The 20,016-nt window shown below is 54.5% G+C and overlaps 2 protein-coding genes across 7 annotated transcripts; one reads left to right on the plus strand and one right to left on the minus strand.

The window, feature by feature from the left end:
- Positions 1 to 273: 273 nt before the first annotated feature.
- THPO (thrombopoietin) lies at positions 274 to 7,387 on the minus strand. 3 transcript variants are annotated; one of them, XM_061167897.1, is made up of 7 exons: positions 6,884 to 7,387; positions 6,390 to 6,435; positions 4,900 to 5,077; positions 4,534 to 4,661; positions 4,116 to 4,202; positions 1,440 to 1,607; positions 274 to 1,223 (listed from the first exon to the last, which is right to left on the minus strand). In XM_061167897.1, exons 3-7 carry the CDS (start codon positions 4,910 to 4,912, stop codon positions 558 to 560), a joined length of 1,062 nt encoding a protein of 353 aa, XP_061023880.1. In that variant the 5' UTR covers positions 4,913 to 5,077; positions 6,390 to 6,435; positions 6,884 to 7,387; the 3' UTR covers positions 274 to 557. The 3 variants fall into 3 exon arrangements, with proteins under 3 accessions (XP_061023880.1, XP_061023879.1, XP_061023881.1); XM_061167896.1 differs by having other exon boundaries at positions 6,390 to 6,522; XM_061167898.1 differs by lacking the exon at positions 6,884 to 7,387 and having other exon boundaries at positions 6,390 to 6,837.
- A 1,260-nt stretch (positions 7,388 to 8,647) lies between these two features.
- On the plus strand, positions 8,648 to 18,251 carry CHRD (chordin). 4 transcript variants are annotated; one of them, XM_061166728.1, is made up of 23 exons: positions 8,648 to 8,795; positions 9,003 to 9,106; positions 9,590 to 9,719; positions 9,859 to 9,987; positions 10,080 to 10,179; positions 10,302 to 10,389; positions 10,747 to 10,888; positions 11,004 to 11,144; positions 11,227 to 11,309; positions 11,386 to 11,533; positions 11,689 to 11,795; positions 11,933 to 12,052; positions 12,725 to 12,881; positions 13,238 to 13,458; positions 13,881 to 13,994; positions 14,309 to 14,581; positions 14,657 to 14,750; positions 14,873 to 14,929; positions 15,203 to 15,306; positions 16,530 to 16,632; positions 17,016 to 17,170; positions 17,335 to 17,437; positions 17,786 to 18,251. In XM_061166728.1, exons 1-23 carry the CDS (start codon positions 8,648 to 8,650, stop codon positions 17,839 to 17,841), a joined length of 2,877 nt encoding a protein of 958 aa, XP_061022711.1. In that variant the 3' UTR covers positions 17,842 to 18,251. The 4 variants fall into 4 exon arrangements, with proteins under 4 accessions (XP_061022711.1, XP_061022712.1, XP_061022713.1 ...); XM_061166729.1 differs by having other exon boundaries at positions 17,789 to 18,251; XM_061166730.1 differs by having other exon boundaries at positions 8,674 to 8,795; positions 9,524 to 9,719; positions 17,332 to 17,437.
- Positions 18,252 to 20,016: the final 1,765 nt, after the last annotated feature.

Consider the following 20,016-nt stretch of genomic DNA (forward strand, 5'->3'; position numbering starts at 1 on the left):
TGTGCAGAAAATAGACTAGAGATAACTAACTGCTCTGGTGAATATTATTGATGGTTTTAAAAAATAGCTTTTGAAGTTTTTTGGCATATAGTAAAAAATTATACTTTTTCTGTCCTGCATGTCCCCCTTCACCAGGACTTTGGGTTTCAGGTGAAAGCAGGAAATCTGATAAAGGCATACCTTGTGGATATTGTGGATTCAGTTCTAGACCACTACAATAAAGTGAATATCACAAGGAGGCAAATCACACAATTTGTTTTTGGTTTCTTACTGCATATAAAAGTCATGTTTCCATGATACTGTGGTCTGTTAAGTGTATAATAGCATCAAGTCTAAAAAAGCAATGCACATACCTTCATTAAAAAATACTTTATTGCTAAAAAATGCTAACCATCATCTGACAACACAGGGTTGCCACAAACCAATCTGTAAAAAATACAGTATCTACAAAGAGCAATAAAATGAGGTATGCCTGTATAGCTGCAGTTGTCTCCCAGGGCATCTCCTACAAGTAAGAGGACTGTACGAGAAGGCTGATGTTGGCAGTGCTGAGTACCTTACTCTTCCTGAGACAGATTCTGGAAGTGAGAGCGGGCTGCAACTAGAAGAGAACTAGAAGAGTTGGGTGTGATGGCTGAGGGGTCAGGAAGCAGGGATTGGAGCTGGACCATGGGGATGGGTGAGGTGGGCGAAGGAGAGAAGAGTGTGTATTGTCCAGGGGGAGGATGGGCTGGGGAAGGAGAATCTCCAGGCTGGAGGTAGGGTGGCAGGGAGCCCATGTCTGAAGTTCCCAGAGGAATATCTGGGGTTCCTAGGGCCCTGGGTGAGGGCCCAGGAAAGAGTCCGTGAATTCCACTTAAGGGTCCTTGTGTCCCATTCAGGTGTCCAGGGATTTGGCCTAAGGACCTGGAGGTTTGGTTCAGCAGACCAGGAATCTTGGCTCTGAATCCTTGCAGCCTGTTCGGAAGTCCAAAGCCAGTAGTTCTGGCTGAGACACTGGAGTTGGTCTCCAACAATCCAGAAGTCCTGTTTGGGAGCTTGTTCAGTGTGAGCAATGGAGAGATGCTGCCCGGGACAGCTGTGGCGGGTGGGGTCCACTTGGCACAGAGGGTGGGCCCCACTACAAGCAGCAGGAAGCGCACCTTTCCTCGGAGCAGCTGTTGGAAGCTCAGGAAGATGGCACTGGGATCCTTGTGAGCTGTGGTCCTGCCCTGTGGAGGAAGCTGAGGGCAGAGGGTGGGCCTGAGGCCAGAGACCTGGGCCAGATATCATGCCTGCCTGTCTACATGGGGAAGATAAGGTGCCAGAACCCAGGCTTTGTGACTGGGAGGATGCACTCCATAGCAGGTCAGCTCTTCCACCCTCAGGATTTCCAGAATTTTCTAAGGGGACTGAGTCAGAAAAGAAATATTCTCTAATTCCCTTGACTGGGGACTTACCTGGGTTCCTAGGAGGCCCTGCAGGGCCCCAAGGAGGAGGCGGACCTGCCCAGAAAGCTGCACCAGGAGGGATGAGAGGCAAGTGGGGCCCAGCTGTCCCCGCGCTGCCATCACTGCCTCCAGCAGAAGGGTCGTGGTTCCCAGAACATCCTGTGCCTTGGTCTGCTCCTGAGAAAGAGATGGAAGAGAGAAGCGGACAGCTTCAAAGGGTATTCGAATAGCGGGTGGGGAGTCTGTAAGAGCAGCCAGCAGAATGAATCATAGGAGCTGAGAATTGGACAGGACCTAGGTCCCACCCAGCACAGGAATTCCTTCAGTCTCCCGACAATTGGTCATCAGCCTCTGCTTGAATAACTCCAGTGTCCGGTAACCCAGCTGGCTCTTAACACGTAATTTCAGCAAGAAAAGCTCTTTTTATTTTTATTTTTTTTCCCATTCTTACATTATTCTGTTATCTGCCCTATTATAGCTTTTACCTCTTGGTTCTAGTGCTGCAAATCCAGTCTTCCTTCTACAGAATGTTAGGATCATACGATTTTTAAAACCTTAATGTAGATACGAGACCATCGTAAAAATTATAAAGATGAAGGGAAGAGGCTTACTGATAAATGGCAGAACAGGCTCTACAAGGGATCACTAGCAATCGCCCTTCCTCCCTGCCCTGTTCCTCAGAAGACCTGAGGGAAACAAGGGAATTCTAGGTGTCTTGAGGGCAGAGGAGCTGACCTTCTCAGCAGTACTCCCTTCTAGTAGGTTTCTTCAGTCTCAGACTAAAGCACTTTGTGCTCTACCATAAGATGGCCACTCTTCTCCAACCCAATCACATGAGCTTAATTATTTCTTTAAACCATTCCTCACATAACATATTTTCTAACCTCTCACTGTTCAGGTTGCTTCCTCCTTTTGGAGACATGCTAGTTTAATATGGTCCCCTGAGTAAATTAGCATGCATCTAAAAGAGGATGGCTAGTATTCAGTGCAGTAGTTTAAGTGTAGTCCACAGACACAGAGAACAAACCTATGGATACCAAGGGGGAAATGGGTGGGGTGAACTCAGAGATTGGGTTAACACATAGACACTATTGATACCATGTGTAAAATAGATAACTACTGAGAACCTACGGTATAGCACAGGGATCTATTCCATGATCTGTGGTGACCTAAATGGGAAGAAGTCAAAAAAACAGGGGTATGTATACGTATAGCTGATTAATTTTGCCGTACAACGGAAATTAACACAACACTGTAAAGCAACTATACTCCAATAAAAATTTCTTTAAATGTGCAGTCCACTCAGAATAGAGCTTTTTAGGAATATTTCTACAAAGTGGATGTTAAACATCTAAAGCCACCTAGGACCTCTAACTTTTTAAGTTAGAAGCTGCTGCTTCAGTAATATTACAATGCCAAGTTTGAGGCACTCCAACCCTCCCAGGTCTTTTTCATAGTAAGTACTAGGGCTATAAATTTATGTGAGGGAAGCAGGGGCACTGTGGCCTGAAAGATGGAAGCGGATTTTATTCAGTTACTTCATACATCCAGAGTTTTATATACATCTGTTATATACATCTTTGTTTTTGACCTAGTCTTTTAGCAATTTGAACCTTCATTCTGTCTTTCGTTATTTTAGCTGTGCCTCCCAGTTTTTTTTTGTGTGTGTGTGCCTCCCAGCTTTGCGTCATCAGAGGATGATAGATCGGTCTTGCTTCTTCACACCAACTTAAGGTTGAACAGATTAAGATCAATAAGTTTTGGGGGTCTAATATACAGTGATTACAGTTCATAATACTGAATTGTGTACACTTGAAATGTGCTAAGAGAGTAGATTTAAAATTTTCTCAGCACAAAATGAAATATTAGGGCTTCCCTGGTAGTCCAGGAGTTAAGAATCCACCTGCCAATGCAGGGGACATGGGTTCGATCCCTGGTCCAGGCAGATCCTACATGCTGTGGGGCAACGAAGCCCATGAGCCACAACTACTGAGCTCCTGCTCTAGAGCCCTCCAGCTGCAGCTACCTAAGTCTGCATGCCCTAGAGCCTGTGTTCCAAAACAAGAGAGGCCACCACAATGAGAAGTCTGTGTACCGCAACTAGAGAACAGGCCCTGCTCTCTGTAACTAGAGAAAACCCACGCAGCAAAGATGACCCAGTGCAGCCAGAATAATAAATAAATAAGAAATATTAATTACAGGATGTGATGCAGGTATTAGCTAATTTAATCATTTCATAATATATGTATATCAACACATTGTATACTACCTTAAACTTACACAATGTTATATGCCCATGATATCTCAATAAAGCTGAAAAAAGGGAAAAATCTGAATTTAAAGGTCAATGAGGCTAATAGTATGCTACAAAATAAATTGACTACTGTTTCTTGCCTTAAAAAAAGAAAAACGGTTGAATGGAAATAGGTCAAAGGCATGGCCATGAGAGACCTCTATCCAGCTTTTCATGGTCAGCCTTGACTCTGTTTAACATACTGGGCCACAAGCCATCATCTTGTCCAGAAGATATCCCCATAGTAGAATGTATATTGGGTTAGGGTGGCCAAGTTGAAGGGGAGCTCTTTTTTAAAAGAGAGCTCAGAAATTTTGAAAAATCCATGGGAATCAGTAGGAAACAGATGAAGACAGGATTAGGGAAACCAAGGGAAAGGATGGCTTTCTTACCGTCTGGGTTTTCCATTCTCCCAAGCTGAAGTCCACAGCAGGCAGAAGGACAGGTGTGGACAAAGGGTTAATGTCTGGACACTGGCTCTGTTGAAAAAGATTGGTGGGGTGGTGGAGAGGGCATCGAAATAGAGGGGGTTATGGTAGTCCAATTACCAGGATAGGCTTCCATGAGTAATATAACCAGACTAGAGCTTTTAAGAGAACATTTGATTATAAACCAAATAAATCTTTTGGTTTACAAATCTTTATAAATCTTTGTAAAGGGGTAGTAATCGGGTCAGGGGGTGGTGGTGGTGGTCTTACTAAGACAATATTGGAAGGGCAGTGATTGGATTGGGGAGTGAGAGGGAGTGGTGGTAGTAAGGGTATCTTTCCAGTTAAGTGGGCAGAAGGGAGAGTGCTTGGGGATTCTCACCAGTCTGCTGTGAAGGACATGGGAGTCACGAAGCAGTTTATTTAGGAGTCGGGGGTCACAGGCAGGAGGAGCCGGGCTGGACAGAGTTAGTCTTGCAGTTAGGAGAAGGATGACCACGAGGAGCAATTCTTAGATGAGGAGAGGTGAAGTTGAAAGGGGTGGATAAAGAAGAAATCATTGTCAGTTGGCGGTCCAGAAATTCCTATTTAGGACCCAGACCTGAAATCCAGGGAATCTGCTGCTCAGAGCCCTTATTCCTGGGAGACTGGCCGCCTCCCACCCAACCTACCACCATAGCACGTTTCCTTTCTCATTTCCCTCTACCAGGTTCTGATTTGGCCCTAGTTCTTCCAAGGGTTTTCTTACCAGTCAGCTCCATTCTGGCCAGGCTGTCTGCTTGGAGTGGCTCCCTGAATGGGGCCTCTCCCCTGAATCCGTCCTGGGGCCATGGAGGCGGCTTGGGCTCTTGCACTTCTGGGCAGAGTGGGGCGGGGTACAGGTGGGGCACAGGTGGGCCAAGGAGCAGGAGGATCTAGAACCTATCCTGCAAGTGACAGGAATGATGAACAATTAATGGAGTTTCAAAGAAAAGAAACTCTGCCTGGCTGGGGGAACAGACGTTGGGATGGTGTGAGATGCTGACCAGCCTAGAACTGCTAAAGCCCCAACTGCTCCAGTCATCTTGTGATTGTACCATACAGTGTCTCGTCTTTGTCAGAGTTCCTCAGTACCTCTGAGGTGGCTCTGGTGCCCCAGCCCCCTGCCAAGAGCAGCAGGACAGAATATGTACACACATATCTAACTGCCTCAAAATCTGAGTAACTCTGCTCGTTTGGTTGGAGAAAAACTGGAATGGGGATAGAGAATGGAAGCACTGGGGCACAAGCCTGGAGAAAAGATTTGAAATGGCTATAGGGCCAGGACCAGGAGCTAGCAAACATGTACAATGTGCTCAGGGGTAGCTTGGGGAGTGGGGTTGAGGAGGGGAATTGGACCAAAATAAAACTGAACTATAAAAGTCAGTTATTAAAAGATTGAGACGATGATGTGGGAGAAATTAACCTCTCATTCTTTTTCTATCTACTCCAACACATAAAGCCTCTTGGGGTTTTTCTTTGGTTATTCAAGGAGAAGAGATGGGCTAACAGTTCTGGAACTTCCTTCCTGAAGCAAGTTGCCCAGGAATGAGCACCTGCTGGGTGAGCTGATGCCTGCCTTACAGGGCTTACCTCACCTTAGACACCCACCATATCGTCCCATAGCCCTCACCTTCCTCCCTGCCCCCTCTGCAGACCCCTTCCGGTTCCTTTGCAGGACCCCCCACATGGCTTCCTTCTTCTTTCACAAGTTGTGCAAAGAGGCCTGCACCTGATTCAATATTGGGATTTCCTGTAGGTCTGTCAACATTCATGAGCCCTCCTCCTATTACCCTCTCCTTGTGCCCTGGCTTGCCTGGCCTAGCTTCCCCAGCCCCAGGATTCAGAACCTCTTAAGCTCATTAGGAATGACTGGGTATGAATGGGGGCTGAGGCTGTGTCCACCTCGGTGCCATGTTCCCTAAGTCCAAAAAGCACCTTCTTTCTTGTTTTCTCCCTGGGCTCATGTCCCCTTTCTTGAGGGCCAGCCAGGACTGTGCTGTATTCCACCAAGTCTGTTTTCTGTCCCTCAGAACCCAGCACCCCACCCCCTACCCCTGCTCTGTCCTGCTCCTCCCATTCTGGGAAGGCCACACTCTTCTTGACAAAGGTCAGTGCCTGGAGGTTCCAGTTTGCTTACCCCTCCCCCAGCAGAGAGCCCAATTCCTCTTTCCTGTCCTTCTTACCCTCACTTAACTCCAAACCTGGCTTGCCACTTACCGGGTAGAGAAGGGCTCCAGGACTCAGGTCCAGAGCAGGCAGCACTCTGGGGAGCAGATGGGTAGGAAGACAGGTGGCTGTTGGGGCACAGCCCCTCTGGGGCACTGGGGTCACACGCCTGCCCAGGCCAATTCTGCCCAATCAGAGAGCAGGGAGCCACTAGACACAGGCAATGACCCCCGGAAGTGACGCTTTCTCCTCCCACCTGCGTAGGACCTGGAGCCCCTGCCTGGACCATGGTTCACTAATGGAGCCCAGCTCTCCCACTCATGCAAACGGCACGGAGGATTTGAATAGGGGGATCTGTCTCTCCCTAGGAGCTGGGAAATCTGGGAACCGGCTGGGGGAGAAGACGGGAGGGAAACAGTTTTTTTTTCTAGGAGGAATCTGGCAGGACGTTTTCACCCCTCAGGAAGAGGTACAGAGGTCTGGTTTTAGACTGGTGGGTCTCTTGGTTCCTGGCTGTCCAAATTTCTTTTCCCTGGACAACACACCTGCTGCTAAAATCTGTTCAGGCTCTTGCTTTCCTGCTTTCGTCACCAATAACACGCTGGGGGTCATGTCTTGTTCCTCCTTCGCCAGTGGGAATGTGGGTACTGCCTGTACTAAGAGAAGACCCTGTCAGGGGTCAGCATTGCCAGGAAGCAGTCTGGACAGTTTGAGAGGACTTCAAGGTGAGGGAATGCATGTGCTGGATTAAGCTGGGTTCAGGTGCCCCTCTGTTGGGGCCCCATGGCTCTGATGGCTAAGCCCACTTATCTCTGTGCCACGGCCCTCTTTGCCTGCCCTGTCTTTCTCCCTCTCCCATCTCCTACGACTCCACATGTGACAAGAGGAATAACCAGGCCCATGTGTCCCTGTCTTAGGAAAGACAGCTGCTGAACCTCCCCCGCAAATACCTCCTGCTGGCCCCCCTCTTCCACTGGCCTTGGCTCTAGTTCCTCTGCTTTCTCCTCAGTCCTACTCTCCCCACGGTCTGTCTTCAGGGGCCTCCTGGTTTGACCTTATTCCCACCTCCTCCCCCCCCCCACCCCAACTTCGTCCTCAGGCTCTCTCCTGCTCCTCCTCCCAAGGATGGGGCTGTCTGCTAAGGAGTATGGCCTAGATCCCGGAATTCTCCAGTTCAGCCAGACCAGATGCCTCCCAAGATTAAGAAGGAGGGTGCTGGGATGGTTGGAAGGATGGTGGGAGTGTGGGGGTGGGAGGTGGCAGGGAGGCTGTCATGACCAGGAAAGCAAGACAAAAGAGGTTGTGGGTAGGGTGGAGAGGCAGAGGGTCCCCCAGGTGAAGGAAGAGGGTGGGGAAGTGTGTCAGGCTGGGGAGGAGATGGTTGGATGGGCCTGAGCACAGGTAATAGTAGGGAGAGAAACGCTGTCAGCAGACAGAAAGGGGATGCAGTCTGTTTCTGGCTAAGTTCCTATCCCAGGGACAGAGGAAAGAGGAGAGATCTCAGAGGGGAAGTAGGGACACAGGCTGGGCAATGAGAGTGGTGTGGCTTTTGAGAGGTGCTGTGGGCCCAGAGACAGGCGAAGATGAGTTGATGGGCCCGTCCTGCCCGTTGTCATCCTTAAAGACAATTCTTCATCCTTCCGGCAGGAGCCCAGTCCGAGCGCAGTGGCCAGCCCAGGCCTCAGGCCGTCTCGGCCCCTCCGTGGCCTGGGGCTCTCATCCCGGGCCGGACACGCACCTCCTGGTCCAGTTGCCCTGCGGACGCCGGCAGCGGGTGGGGGCTCCAGATCCGCCTCTCCTCCCCGCTTTGCGCCCCCTGGTCCCTCCCCTCCCCCTATCCCCTCCGCTCCCCCTTCCCCTACAGCCCCTCCCTCCTCCCCTGCCCGGTTCCAGCCCCTCCCTCCCCTCCCCCACTCGCGATCCGGGCCGCTGCTGCTGGGCCGGACCCCCCGGGCTCAGCCCGGCCCCTCGCCGAGCCGCCGCCGCCGCCCCGTTTGCTGAGGAGGAGGCCCCCGGCCGGGGCGCCGGGCGCGGGGCATAAAACGGGCCAGAGCCGGCGCCCGGGGCACTAGAGCCGCGTACGGCCCGGGTCAGCGCCCGCCCGCCCGCGCTCCTCCCGGCCGCTCCTCCCGCCCCGCCCGGCCCGGCGCCGACTCCGCGGCCGCCCGACGAGCCCCTCGCCGCACCGCTCGGGCCCTGGCCCCGGCCCCCTCCCGCCGCACCGCCCCCGGCCCGGCCCTCCTCGCGTCTCCCTCCTCCCTCTGCTGCTCCCTCCTCCCTCCCGCCTCCCCAGCTGTCCCGTTCGCGTCATGCCGAGCCTCCCGGCCCCGCCGGCCCCGCTGCTGCTCCTCGGGCTGCTGCTGCTCGGCTCCCGGCCGGCCCGCGGCGCCGGCCCCGAGCACCCCGCGCTGCCTATCCGGTCCGAGAAGGAGCCGCTGCCCATTCGGGGAGCAGCAGGTAGGTGGGCGCCCCGGGGGAGGTGCGGGCGGGGAGTCCGGCTCGGGGCAAGTCTGCGCCCGCCCGGAGGGGGCGCAGGGCGCAGGTGGCTCGGCGCGGCGGGCGGCCCGGAGGGGTGCCCAGGGACCTGGGGCCCGGCCCGCAGCACCCGGGGCGGGCACACGGCAGGAGCGGGACAGCGGCCGCCAGCCAAGCCCGTCCCCGCAGGCTGCTCCTTCGGCGGGAAGGTCTATGCCTTGGACGAGACGTGGCACCCGGACCTGGGGGAGCCCTTCGGGGTGATGCGCTGCGTGCTGTGCGCCTGCGAGGCGGTGAGTGGACCCAGTGGCTGTGGCCGGGGGCCCTGTGGGTCGGGGAGCGCTGAGGTCTTGGGACGTCGGATGGACCCGGAGCTGCTGAAGAGAAAGAAGCCAATCTGCAGATATTTTGGATAATTTTTTTGACGGAGGAGGCACGAGGGAGGATAGAGGAGAGGAAGCGCCCCCTTCAAGTCTCAGGTGTTGCCTATTATTGATCGTCCACTATGTGTCAGCCAGCTCCATTTCATCTCTCACTTAACTCCTAGTACAACCACGTTAGACAGAGGCTATCATTACTCCTGTTTTTCAGATAGGGACCGCACAGCCCAGAGAGGTTAAGTAACTCCTCTAGAGTCACGCAGCTTGTAGGTAGCAAAGCATTCTTGACTCCGTGGGCCGACCTTGCCCTTGTCCGATGCCTCTTCCCAGCTTGCCTTTGAGTCTCAACAATTGATGTCTTGCCCTCACCCGGTTTTCCGTCTTCTCTGTGAGCAGCCTCAATGGGGCCGCCGCGCAAGGGGCGCAGGTAGGGTCAGCTGCAAGAACATCAAACCCGAGTGCCCAACCCTGGCCTGTGGGCAGCCGCGCCAGCTGCCTGGACACTGCTGCCAGACCTGCCCCCAGGGTAAGGCTGGCTCCGCGGAGAGGGGAGGGCGGCAGGGCCGAGATGCTTGGTCCTGGGTCGCGTGGCTGGGCTGGAATGGAACGGTCAGCTGGCACTCTCCTTGTCCACCTGAAACCCGTGTCCCCCACCCCCGGTGCAGAGCACAGCAGTCCGGAAAAGCAGCCGACGGGCCTGGCCTTCGAGTATCCACGCGACCCAGAGCACCGAAGCTACAGCGACCGCGGGGAGCCAGGAGCTGAGGATCGGGGCCGTGGAGACGGCCACACGGGTAGGCAGGGGCTGGGTAGGAGCTGGGGCTGTGACGGGCGCCGGGCCGCAGCAGCGGGTGTCGGCACTAGGGACATCTTCCTCCCCTCGCAGACTTCGTGGCGCTGCTGACAGGGCCAAGGTCGCAAGCGGTGGCGCGGGCTCGAGTGTCGCTGCAGCGCTCCAGTCTGCGGTTCTCCATCTCCTACCGGCGGTGAGAAAGAGGAAGGAAGGAGGCGGGGTCAGCCGGGGGCCAGGGAGGGAGAATTTGGAGAGGCTGGAGCAGCGCTTCTGGCCCAGGCTCAGAGCCGGTGTTCAACGGATGCTCATTACCAGGCTGGACCGCCCTACCCGAATCCGCTTCTCTGACTCCACTGGCAGCATCTTGTTTGAACACCCTGCAGCCCCCACCCAAGATGGCCTGGTGAGACGATGCCATTTATGAGTGCTTTTCCCATCTGGGCACTATGCTGATAGCATGCTCTACATTGTCTCCTTGGGTCCTCACAACAGCCCAGTGGGAGAGAGGCACTGACATTATGATGCCCATTTTACAGATGAGAGAACTGAGGCTCAGTAGCAGAATATGATTTGTTCAAGGTCATACAGCTCATTAGTGGAAGATCTGGGATTTGGACCCTGGCATCTGGTTTCAGGGCCGTTTCTTACCTGTCCTAGGAGAGCCTGGGGGCAGCTTCCCATATTCCTTCCTCACCAGATGTGGGCCTCTCAGCAGGCATGTCCTGTATACTGAGAGGGCCTTCTTGTCTCTCTGCTCCAGGTCTGCGGGGTGTGGCGGGCAGTGCCTCGGTTGTCCCTGCGACTCCTTAGGGCAGAGCAGCTGTATGTGGCACTTGTGACACCCGCTCACCCTTCAGGGGAGGTCTGGGGACCTCTCATTCGGCACCGGGCCCTGGCTGCAGGTGAGGGGAGCCAACAGCTCCTGGACATGAAGTTCAGAGTCTTCTTGGCCCCCAGAAATGGAGTGGGCTGAGAGGGGCACTTTCTGATGGGCTCTCATGGTCCTTTCTTCCCCAGAGACCTTCAGTGCCATCCTGACCCTGGAAGGCCCCCCACAGCCCGGCATAGGGGGCATCGCCCTACTCACTCTCAGTGACACAGAGGACTCCTTGCACTTCCTGCTGCTCTTCCGTGGACTCCTGGAGTCTAGGAGTGGGGGTAAGCGGGATGGGGGCAGACACGTAAGGAGGGTAGGGAGAGCACCCATCTTTCAGAGGTTCCATGTGTGCGGCTGTTGCAGGACCAGCCCAGGTTCCCCTGCGGCTCCGGATTCTACACCAGGGGAAGTTACTTCGAGAGCTCCAAGCCAATGCCTCAGCCCAGGTGAGTGAGGGTCTGGTTCTTACTGCCGCCTGCTGTAGCCTCTTGCTGTGCCTACTGCACCCCCCTCTGTCCCCAGGAACCAGGCTTTGCTGAAGTGCTGCCCAACCTGACAGCCCAGGAGATGGACTGGCTGGTGCTGGGGGAGCTGCAGATGGCCCTGGAGAGGGCAAGTGGGCCAGGGCTACGCATCAGTGGACATATTGCTGCCAGGCAGAGCTGCGACGGTGAGGCAGGGTGAAGCCTGGCACCCCGGGCACACACAATGAGAGGCACAGCAAAGTGCCAGAGGGGCCAGGGTAGGTACGGGAGGGACCCTGGGGGCTGGGGTGTGAATGGCCATGAGGCAAGCCTGCGTCCACCTGTCCCTCCCCCTTTGCAGTCCTGCAAAGTGTCCTTTGTGGGGCAGATGCCCTGATCCCAGTTCAGACGGGTGCAGCGGGCTCAGCCAGCCTTACACTGCTAGGAAACGGCTCCCTGATCTACCAAGTAAGAGTCAGGGGTGGGGCAGGGGCGGTGTAGGAGGTGAGAAGGCAGCAGGGCAGGGTGGGGCTGTAGACTACAGAGGTTCAGGGCCCAGCCCTTCTCTGCGACTCTCGTGTGCCCTCCCCACTCCTGCCCTCCAGGTACAGGTTGTAGGTACAGGCAGTGAGGTGGTGGCCATGACACTGGAGACCAAGCCTCAGCGGAGGAACCAGCACACTGTCCTATGCCACATGGTTGGACTCCAGCCAGGAGGACACAGGGTGAGTACTTCAGGAAGACCAGGGCCCAGGGCCCAGGCAACAGAGTTGACAGTGTTGAGGGGCCGTGGGAAGCCATGTTGGATGAGCAGGGATGTTTGGTATCATTCACTCACTTGCAGTCTCTCTCACTGATGTGTTAATTCACTGGACTCATTTTTTAGTGAGCCTTGGGCTAAGGACTGCAGTACAAAGAAAATCAGATGTGGCACCTGTCTTTAGGAAGCTTGTATCCAGTGGAAGGAGTTACATAGGGAGGCCAGTGCAGCAGATCATATAATAATAAACATGATAGCAATGACTGCCATTTATTGAGCCTTTCTATATGCCACAAACTGTACTAGTTGCCTTGCTTACATTATTTTGGTTGCCTTGCTTACATTATTTTTGACCCTCACATTACTCATCTAATAGTTGATGAAGTGAAGGATCAGAGACTGTAAATAATTCCTCAAGACGGGTTGCATAGGTAGGAAGCGGCAGGGAAGGAACTTGAACCTGGGCCTGCCCGGTTCTTAGCCAGTGTTACTGGTGCATGGCAGTGTGTGTGGGTTTAGTGGGGATGCACAGCAACATGGAAAAGGTTCAGAATCTTGGGCTTGTGTGAAAGCTGAGGAGGGTTCATCTGGGGCCTGGCAGGCTGCAGTTAGGGCTCACTCTTCCCTGCCCCCTCAGGCCGTGGGTATCTGCCCTGGGCTGGGTGCCCGGGGGGCTCATATGCTGCTGCAGAACGAGCTGTTCCTGAACGTGGGCACCAAGGACTTCCCAGATGGAGAGCTGCGGGGCCACGTGGCTGCCCTGCCCTACAGTGGGCACAGCGCCCGCCATGACAGTGAGTGCTCTAGGGGTCTGCCCCCACCTTTGGTGTCCTCTGACTCAAGCATGTGAGGGATGGTGCCAGAGGGCCAGAGTCTGGCACTTCTTTCTCTGCACCTGAGCTCCGGTTGGCATGTGGAGAAGGTGAGGATGTTCAGGGTGGCCCTGCTGGGAGATGGTCCCTCTCACCACAATGCAGGCCTCTCCCTTGCTGCTTCCCCAGCCCTGGGCCTGTGGACAGTGCCTGCTAGCTTGTGGACTCTGTGAGTCCGGGAGATGTGAGTCCGGACTCTGTGAGATGGGAACTGCTAGGGTTAAGTCGCTGCTCTCGGCCACCTTCTCATCAGTCATCTCTCCTCTGTCTGGATCCAGCATTGCCTGTGCCCCTGGCAGGAGCCCTGGTGTTGCCCCCGGTGCAGAGTCAGGCAGCAGGGCACGCCTGGCTCTCTCTGGACACCCACTGTCACCTGCACTATGAAGTGCTGCTGGCAGGGCTTGGTGGCTCAGAACAGGGCACCATCACTGCCCACCTCCTCGGGCCTCCTGGAATGCCGGGGCCCCGGCGGCTGCTGAAGGGATTCTACGGCCCGGAGGTGAGGAGGTGTTGGTGGGAGGCAGTTTGGAAAATAGCTGCTTTTTAGCATGAAAAGCTCTGTGGGCCTGGGCAGGGGAAACAGAGAGCAGGCAAGCCTCGGGAGTCAGACAGACCCGGGTACGAATCTGATTCAGCCTTTTAGTATCCTTTTACCCACCTGCGTCCTACTGTGCTGGGATCACGTGGATAGTATGTAATGTCCTGGACCTCCAAGGGGTGGGTGGGATGGACCAAGCCCCCAACATGGGCTGGGTTGCCGTGGACCTGGGGCTTCTGAGCTCTACACCATTGCTGATGGGCTTACTTCGCTGGAGACCTTACTTAACTTCCCTGGGCCTTAGTTTCCTTACCTGAGAAACTGGGAATGGTAGGCTTAGTCCGAGAGTGCCTTGTTCTGTCCCCTCTTCTGTCTGCTGCCAGGCCCAGGGTGTGGTGAAGGACCTGGAGCCCGAGCTGCTGCGGCACCTGGCTCAGGGCTCTGCCTCCCTGCTGATCACCACCAAGGGGAGCCCTCAAGGGGAGCTGCGAGGGCAGGTAGGGAGGCAGTGCGGGCCGGTTGGGATGGGTCAGAGTTGGGTGAGCATTGCGGTGCTCTTTGTTAGCCACTTGCCCTCTCCGAAACCTGGGGGTGGTAGAATTGCACACACTCCCTGGCTCGTTGAGAGGGTGAAGCCAGACTAGGTACTTAATGAGGCGAGAAGCTGACCACCTGTCCTTGGCAGCTGGGATGAGTGCTGTGGCTAAGAGCACCGTTCTGGGGCACAGTGGGTGCTCTGGGTGTCTTGGCTGCCACTGGTGGAGATGCAAGAGGGAGCCTGGGTGCTGCCTCAACCTGTCTCTCCTCTCAGGTGCACATTGCCAACCAATGCGAGGTGGGCGGCCTGCGCCTGGCGGCAGCAGGGGACAAAGAAGTGCAGGCGCCTGGGGCTCTGGAGGCAGTGGCGGCCATGGTGGCCCCACTGCCCGCTGTGCCGGGCCCAGACACCCCAGCGCCAGCCAAACCAGGTGGCCCCGGTCGGCTTCGCGACCCCAACACCTGCTTCTTCGAGGGGCAGCAGCGCCCCCATGGGGCTCGCTGGGCTCCTAACTATGACCCGCTCTGCTCGCTCTGCACCTGCCAGGTAGGAGGCCCCAGAGGGGCGCACTGGGGCCTGGGTTCCGGAGCCCCAGAACCAAACCTCAGTCTCTCCCTGCAGAGACGCACGGTGATTTGTGACCCTGTGGTGTGCCCGCCACCCAGCTGTCCAAGCCCGGTGCAGGCACCGGACCAGTGCTGCCCTGTGTGCCCGGGTGAGTGCCCTGCCGGAGTGGAGAGGGTTTTGAAGGGTCCACCATGGAGAGCGGTGAGGCCTCTGGGGAGGGAAGGAAGAAGGGGGCCATCCTCTGCCTTCACTATTTCTTTGGATCCACAGAGAAACAAGATGTCAAAGACCTCCCCGGGCTGCCAAGGAACAGGGACCCTGGCGAGGGTGAGCTGGAAGTGTGTGAATGCAGGGATGGGGAGTCCAGTGGAGTTGTTGGGTAGGACTCGGGGGGAGTGGGAGGGGAAGTGTATTTACTGGGATGGAGGTGGTTGAGGGGCACAGGTTACAACTGACACCTGAGAGACTTCATTAGAGTCCTTGCCCCACAAGTGGGCCCTGGGGTTAGACCACTGTGGGGTTGGCCTGAGGCTCAAGCCTGGATTGTGGGCCTAGCTAATGAACTCAGCACTAATGGTGCTGGACACTGTCTCCCCCCAGGCTGCTATTTTGATGGTGACCGGAGCTGGCGGGCAGCAGGCACCCGGTGGCACCCTGTCGTGCCCCCATTTGGCTTAATTAAGTGTGCTGTCTGCACCTGCAAGGTATGGTAGCCCAGCTTTCTCTGATGCTGGAACCCCTCAGATCTGCAGTGGGAGAGCGGGCTTCTGGGAGAGGAAAGCCCAGTCTTGGTGATCAAAATAATAGGAGAAGTCCTTTGGACAGTCATTTTGGGGGGTGGCCACACCATGGGACTTGAGCTTCCCTGGTGGCTCAGATGGTAAAGAATCCGCCTGCAATGCAGGAGACCTGAGTTCGATCCCTGAGTCAGGAAGATCCCCTGGAGGAGGGAATGGTAGCTCACTCCAGTATTCTTGCCTGGAGAATCCCATGGACAGTGGATCCTGGCAGGCGACAGTCCATGGGGTCGCAAAGAGTTGGACACGACTGAGCAACTAAGCATAGACAGCACACACACCGTGTGACTTGCAGGACCCCAGACTGAACTTGGACCCATGGCAGGAAAGTGCAGAGCCTTAACCACTAGGCCACAGGGAACTCTCAGTCTCTGGACTTTGAGAGTTGGCTTCCTGTAGGAAAAGGGCAAGGGCTGAGTTGGGTGAATTCTGGCTCTCCCAGCTCACTAGCTCCATGTAACCCTGGGCACTTTCTGTATGTCCCTGAGTCTCACTTTGTTCGCCCAGAAGCGGATATGGTAGCACCTACCTTGCAGGGCTACAATGAAGATTTGAGTTCAGGTATACAAAGCCCCAGGCTTCCCATTTGGTGCTACAAGTAAAGAACCCACCTGCCAGTGCAGGAGATACAAGAGATGCAGATTTGATCTCTGGGTGGGGAAGATCCCTTGGAGCAGGAAATGGCAACCTATTTCAGTGTTCTTGCCTGGAAAATCCCATCGACAGAGGAACCTGGAGGGCTGTAGTCCATAGGGTTGCAAAGAGTCAGACATGACTGAAGTGAATTGGCATGCATATAAAGCTGCAGTCCAAGCCCTCTGGGCTTCCCTGGTAGCTCAGCTGGTAAAGAATCCACCTACAATGAGGGAGACCTGGGTTCAATCCCTGGGTTGGAAACATCCCCTGGAGAAGGGAAAGGCTACCCATTCCAGTATTCTGGTCAGGAGAATTCCATGGACCATACAGTCCATGGGGTCACAAAGAGTTGGACATGACCGAGCGACTTTCACTACAAGACCTCTGAGTGAAAAAGGTCATATATCTGAGGTATGGGAAAGGAAAAGGAGGAGGCAGAAGGCTTATATGTTCTGCCTTTTTCCTGACACCCTTCACTCAATGGATCCCTACAGGGGGACACCGGAGAGGTGCACTGTGAGAAGGTGCAGTGTCCCCGGCTGGCCTGTGCCCAGCCTGTCCGTGCCAACCCCACTGACTGCTGCAAGCAGTGTCCAGGTAAGGGGGACATGGGCACTGAGGCCTCTAGGGGGGCAGATGAGGCTCTTCAGTGCCTTGTCCTGGGTGGGAGGGATGTGTGGTGAAGGGATGTCTTTTGAAGGTGGATGGAAGGGATGTCTTAGCTAATTCAGCATTTAGCCAGCACTGCTCTGTGCCTAGCCTGAAGCCAGGGATCTACATGCAGCAAAAGAATGTGCATGTGTTAGTGGGCTGTGATAGGATCCAGTTCCTGTCCCACCCATTCATTCACCTACCCATCCATCCAAATTTATCACTTACTAAGTGCCAGAAACTGCTAGGTGACAAATATGGCCTAGATGGCCCTCACAGAGCTCACATCTACTGGTCTATTTCTCCTTCCCTCCTCTCCCTGCCAACAGTGGGTTCAGGGGCGCACCCCCAACTGGGGGATCCCATGCAGGCTGATGGGCCCCGAGGCTGCCGTTTTGCAGGGCAGTGGTTCCCAGAGAGCCAGAGCTGGCACCCTTCAGTGCCCCCCTTTGGGGAGATGAGCTGTATTACCTGCAGATGTGGGGTGAGTGGGGGCTTGTGTGAGGTAGGCATTGGGGACCTGGCCTGGGGGAGGGGAACTTCCTAGGGAGGGCAGGCTCCTGGGGGGCGGGCTTCCCCTAGGAGGCTGAAGGCCACTGTGCCCCAGTGCCTCTGGGGACCCTCAGGATCTGGTCTGTCCTGCAGCAGGCAGGGGTGCCCCACTGTGAGCGGGATGACTGTTCACCGCCACTGTCCTGCGGCCCAGGGAAGGAGAGCCGCTGCTGCTCCCACTGCACACCCCGGCGGCGGTGTAAGTGAGGGGTCTGGGGCCGCAGCTCTGGGATGCCTGGGGAGGGGAGGGAGCACCTGCCACGTGCCGGGGTTGGGGGGGCGCAGCGCCCTCTGCTGCACAAGTGTGGTCCTGTCCCCTCCCACAGCAACCTTGTAGGCTTGGTCTCCATTGCTTTTTCTTCACCAAGGAACTTGCTGACCCTTGAAGGGATCAGGCAACTAGGCTAAAGTCACACAGCTGGTGTGTGCTGACTTGCTTCAAGAATTCTGACCTTTCTGAGATCAGAACAGGGAAGCTCCACTGTGTCCTCTGGGTCCCCCCCACCCCCTTGTTCCTCCTCCAAACTTCACTCCCTTCTGTCTCCAGCAGCCCCAGAGACCAGGACAGTCCCAGAGCTTGGGAAAGAAGATGAAGGCTCCTAGGGAGCAGCCAGAAAGCCGCATGACCAAGAGGATGGGGCCTGGGCCGAGGGAAGGAGGGGCACCGAGGACCCCGCGTTCTCCTGCGGGAAACCCAGTGCCTTTGGCCCCTCTCTTCTGCCTCTTCTCCCTCCCCCACTACCTCTGGGAACCACAACTCCACACGGGGGAGGGGCAGCCAGGGCAGACCTAGGCCGTGTCCACTCCAACTCTGGCCTTGTCACCCTCCGGTCCCTGCCTTGGAAGCCCAACCACTTTCCTTCTGTACATACTGTCACTGGCTTGTTGGGATTTTTAATTTATCCTCACTCAGCACCAAGGGTCCCCCCCCCACTTCACTCCTGCTGCCCCTGAGCTGAGCAGAGTCATTATTGGAGATTTTTGTATTTATTAAAACTTGTTTTTTTCCAGTCTTTGGGCTAATGGTTGTTTCTTTGTGACCAGGGGCCTAAGTGGGCCCCAGTGGAGAAGGGCCTGAGGGTCGGTAGGGAGAGAGAGGGGCACTGGCTCCAGGGGCTTCGCTCTACCTTTGGGGAGCAGGAAAAGACCCGGGGAAGGGGGCAAGATGACACAATAGCCGGTGGTAGGACTAGATCCTGCAGAGGGGCCTGGGCTGTCTTTGAGATGGAATAGAGCTTTAAGAACTCAGGCCACTGAAAGCAGTATTTGGATGCTAGTTTCCACTGACCTGCCCAGGCTGGCATTTTTGCTGAGTATTATAGTGTCTCAACCCTGGAGGAGGACATGGCAACCCACTCCAGTATTTTGCTTGGAGCATCCCATGGACAGAGGAGTCTGGCAGCCATAGTCCGTGGGTTCACAAACAGTCAGATACGACTGAAGCAACTTAGCATGGACGCACGCATAGTGTCTCAAAATAGGTGCTGGCAGGATTTACAATTTGATTTGTTACCCTGGGGTCAGTCAGGCCTTCTACTTTGCAGTAAGTTTGACTGAACCTCTGAGCTTCTCCAGCAAAAAAAGACAGAAGGTAATACACAGGGACCCTAACCTGAGGAGAAACTGGGGTGGTTCTGATACACCTGGTTTTTGAAGAGAAACCTCTTTCACATACAATCCTCCTCTTTGAGAATCACCTTTCCGCATTTTCTAGTGACTCCCCTGGGCTATCTTTTATACCACATCAGATTTGGGATCTGTCAGAGGAAGGACGGCCACTCAGAGCCATCACTTGATGGCGCTGCTGGCAGCCAACAGTTCACTTTGGGCCAAGTCAGTGTCTGTGGAAAATTCTTTAAAGAGATGGGAATACCAGACCACCTCCTGAGAAATCTGTATGCAGATCAAGAAGCAACAGTTAGAACTGGACATGGAACAACAGACTGGTTCCAAATCAGAAAAGAAGTACTTCAAGGCTGTATATTGTCACCCTGCTTATTTAACTTATATGCAGAGTACATCATGCAAAATGCCTGGCTGGATGAAGCACAAACTGGAATCAAGATTGCTGGGAGAAATATCAATAATCTCAGATATGCAGATGATACCACCCTTATGGCAGAAAGTGAAGAAGAACAAAAGAGCCTGTTGATGAAAGTGAAAAATGAGAGTGAAAAAGTTGGCTTAAAACTCAACATTCAGAAAACTAAGATCATGGCATCTAATCCCATCATTTCATGGCAAATAGATGGGGAAACAAGGGAAACAGTTGGAGACTTTATCTTTTTGGGCTTCAAAATCACTGTAGATGGTGACTGAAGCCATAAAATTAAAAGATGCTTGCTCCTTGGAAGAAAAGCTATGACCAATCTAGACAGCGTATTAAAAAGCAGAGACATTACTTTGCCAACAAAGGTCCATCTAGTCAAAGCTATGGTTTTTCCAGTGGTCATGTATGGACGTGAGAGTTGGACCATAAAGAAAGCTGAGTGCCGAAGAATTACTGCTTTTGAACTGTGGTGTTGGAGAAGACTCTTGGGAGTCCCTTGGACTGCAAGGAAATCCAACCAGTCCATCCTAAAGGAGATTAGTCCTGGGTGTTCATTGGAAGGACTGATGCTGAAGCTGAAACTCCAATACTTTGGCCACCTGATGCGAGAACTGACTCATTGACCCTGATGCTGGGAACGTTTGAAGGCAGGAGGAGAAGGGGACAACAGAAGATGAGATGGTTGCATGGCATCACCGACTCAATGGACATGGGTTTGAGCAAGCTCC

This window comes from Dama dama, chromosome 19 (genome assembly GCF_033118175.1).
Source record: "Dama dama isolate Ldn47 chromosome 19, ASM3311817v1, whole genome shotgun sequence".
NCBI classification, from domain to species: domain Eukaryota; kingdom Metazoa; phylum Chordata; class Mammalia; order Artiodactyla; family Cervidae; genus Dama; species Dama dama.